Source organism: Dendrobates tinctorius, unplaced genomic scaffold (genome assembly GCF_039654945.1).
Source record: "Dendrobates tinctorius isolate UK_male_01 unplaced genomic scaffold, ASM3965494v1 ptg000086l, whole genome shotgun sequence".
NCBI lineage: Eukaryota > Metazoa > Chordata > Amphibia > Anura > Dendrobatidae > Dendrobates > Dendrobates tinctorius.
Genome location: NW_027361754.1, coordinates 67,531,468 through 67,533,484, shown reverse-complemented (window position 1 = coordinate 67,533,484; position 2,017 = coordinate 67,531,468). Strand labels below are relative to the sequence as shown.

Here is a 2,017-nt window from a genome sequence, read left to right as displayed (position 1 = left end):
CATCGTATGAATAGGGTATAACTTCTTTTTTGGGATTAACCCTTTAATACAAGCCATGTGAACACCACCTTAACACACCCCAATGTACGTTTCGCCAAGTGGCTAAGTCAAATGATAAACCCTCTTTCAACTGAAAACCTAAAAAGTGCTTGAAAATGAGTATAATTCCCCCTAATAATAATATTTTTTTTAATCTTCAAATTTAAAGGACAAAATGATCAGAAACAACCAAACTTCAATCAAAGATTTTATCCTACTGGGATTTTCTGGGGCTCCTGTTCTCCAGCAGTTGCTCTTTGCCCTGTTCCTGCTCATCTATATTATAACCATAATGGGTAACATATCTATAATCTTGGCATACAGGCTTACGTCTTCTCTTCACACCCCTATGTACTTTTTTCTTGCCAATTTATCCTTCCTGGAGATCTGTTACATTTCTACCACCGTGCCCAAAATGCTATCAAACTTCTTGGCAACCCATAAAACCATCTCGTTCTCGGGATGTGTCATACAGATGTATTGTTTTCTGCTCTTGGGTGGAACAGAGTGCTACCTGCTAGCCGTGATGGCGTATGATCGGTATAACGCAATATGTCACCCTCTGCTATATGGCACTAATTTGAATAAAATAATATGCATTCAACTTGTAGCCGCTTCATGGATTGGTGGCACTATAAACTCCTTAATACACACAATTCTGACTTTTAGCTTGCCTTTCTGTAGAGATAATCAGATTAATCATTTTTTCTGTGACATTCCCCCCGTAATGCAGCTGGCCTGCACATCAACCATGAAAAATGAAATTGTCCTCCTTGTGGCCTGTGGTTGCGTCATTGTCAGTTCCTTCATATTGACCATCATCTCCTACACACACATCATCACAACGATCCTCAATATAAAGACAACATTGGGTAGGAAGAAAGCATTCTCCACCTGCACCTCTCACCTCATAATCATCACTTTGTTTTATGGTTCTGCTATTTTTATGTACTTTAGGCCCAAGTCCAGTTACTCGATGGATCATGACAGAGTGGTATCTGCTTTATATGCCTTTGTTGCACCATTTCTCAATCCATTCATCTACAGCCTGAGGAACAGTGACGTGAAGGCTGCTGTTAGAAAGATAGTGTGTCTTGTCGTACTTCAGAGATATTAAGGGGATGTCCAGCATTAGGGAAAAAGATCTGTATTTTTAGAAAGGACATCACACTTGTCCATGGGCTATGTCTGGAATTACCGCTTAGGACCAATTTACTTAAATATATATGTAAACCATAACAAAAAAAAGGTGAACACAAGGCCAAAATAACATATAAAAATACAAATTTTATTTAGAGCAATTAGTAAAATCCAATCGACAGGTGTATATGGGGGAAGGTATAGGAAAATGCACACATAATGGTGGTACATAAGCACATGCAAAGGGACGTACACATCCAGATTAATATATACTAGTAATGTATAAAATGATCTCACAATTGTGATTTAACCCAAGGGGGAAAAAACCACCCATAGTATATAATAACCAGAGGGAAAATAATGGACACACACACACAGCTGGGGTATATACCACAATCATTCCCCTTAGCTATATCCATAAGAATCCCACCCTGCTTACTGCTCATGGCCTCCCATGTTACTAATCACTACCGCAAAATTGCCAAATCAAATACAAGGAGTTAAATTACCAACTATTAGCGGCAGCAGCAGGAACCGTGTTGTAACCCGGATGAGCACGTAGGTCCCGACGCTCCTTTCAGTCCTCCTTCTTCAGGGGGCATAACTACATTGATGACTGCCTGTCTCTTTATACCGCCTGGTCATAGCGCGTTTGACCGCGCGACCAGAAATAGCGGTCCCGAACAGGAAGTGACGCGCGCCATTGTCAAGACACCAACGACGCCAGCCAGCGTCAGCGTCATGCCAGAGGAGGAGCCACAAGGAACCACCAATGCATAGAGACGCCGAAAGCAGTCGGGAGCAGGAGGGTCGTGACAAACAGGCGCGTACAGGTCGG

General features: G+C 41.7%; 1 protein-coding gene across 1 annotated transcript; it reads left to right on the top strand.

Moving 5' to 3' along the window:
* The first annotated feature begins 214 nt into the window (after nucleotides 1-214).
* Nucleotides 215-1,156, top strand: LOC141098115 (olfactory receptor 5V1-like). The gene has a single exon (XM_073585684.1). The coding sequence runs from the start codon at nucleotides 215-217 to the stop codon at nucleotides 1,154-1,156; it is 942 nt and encodes a 313-aa protein (XP_073441785.1).
* The last annotated feature ends 861 nt before the right edge of the window (nucleotides 1,157-2,017 follow it).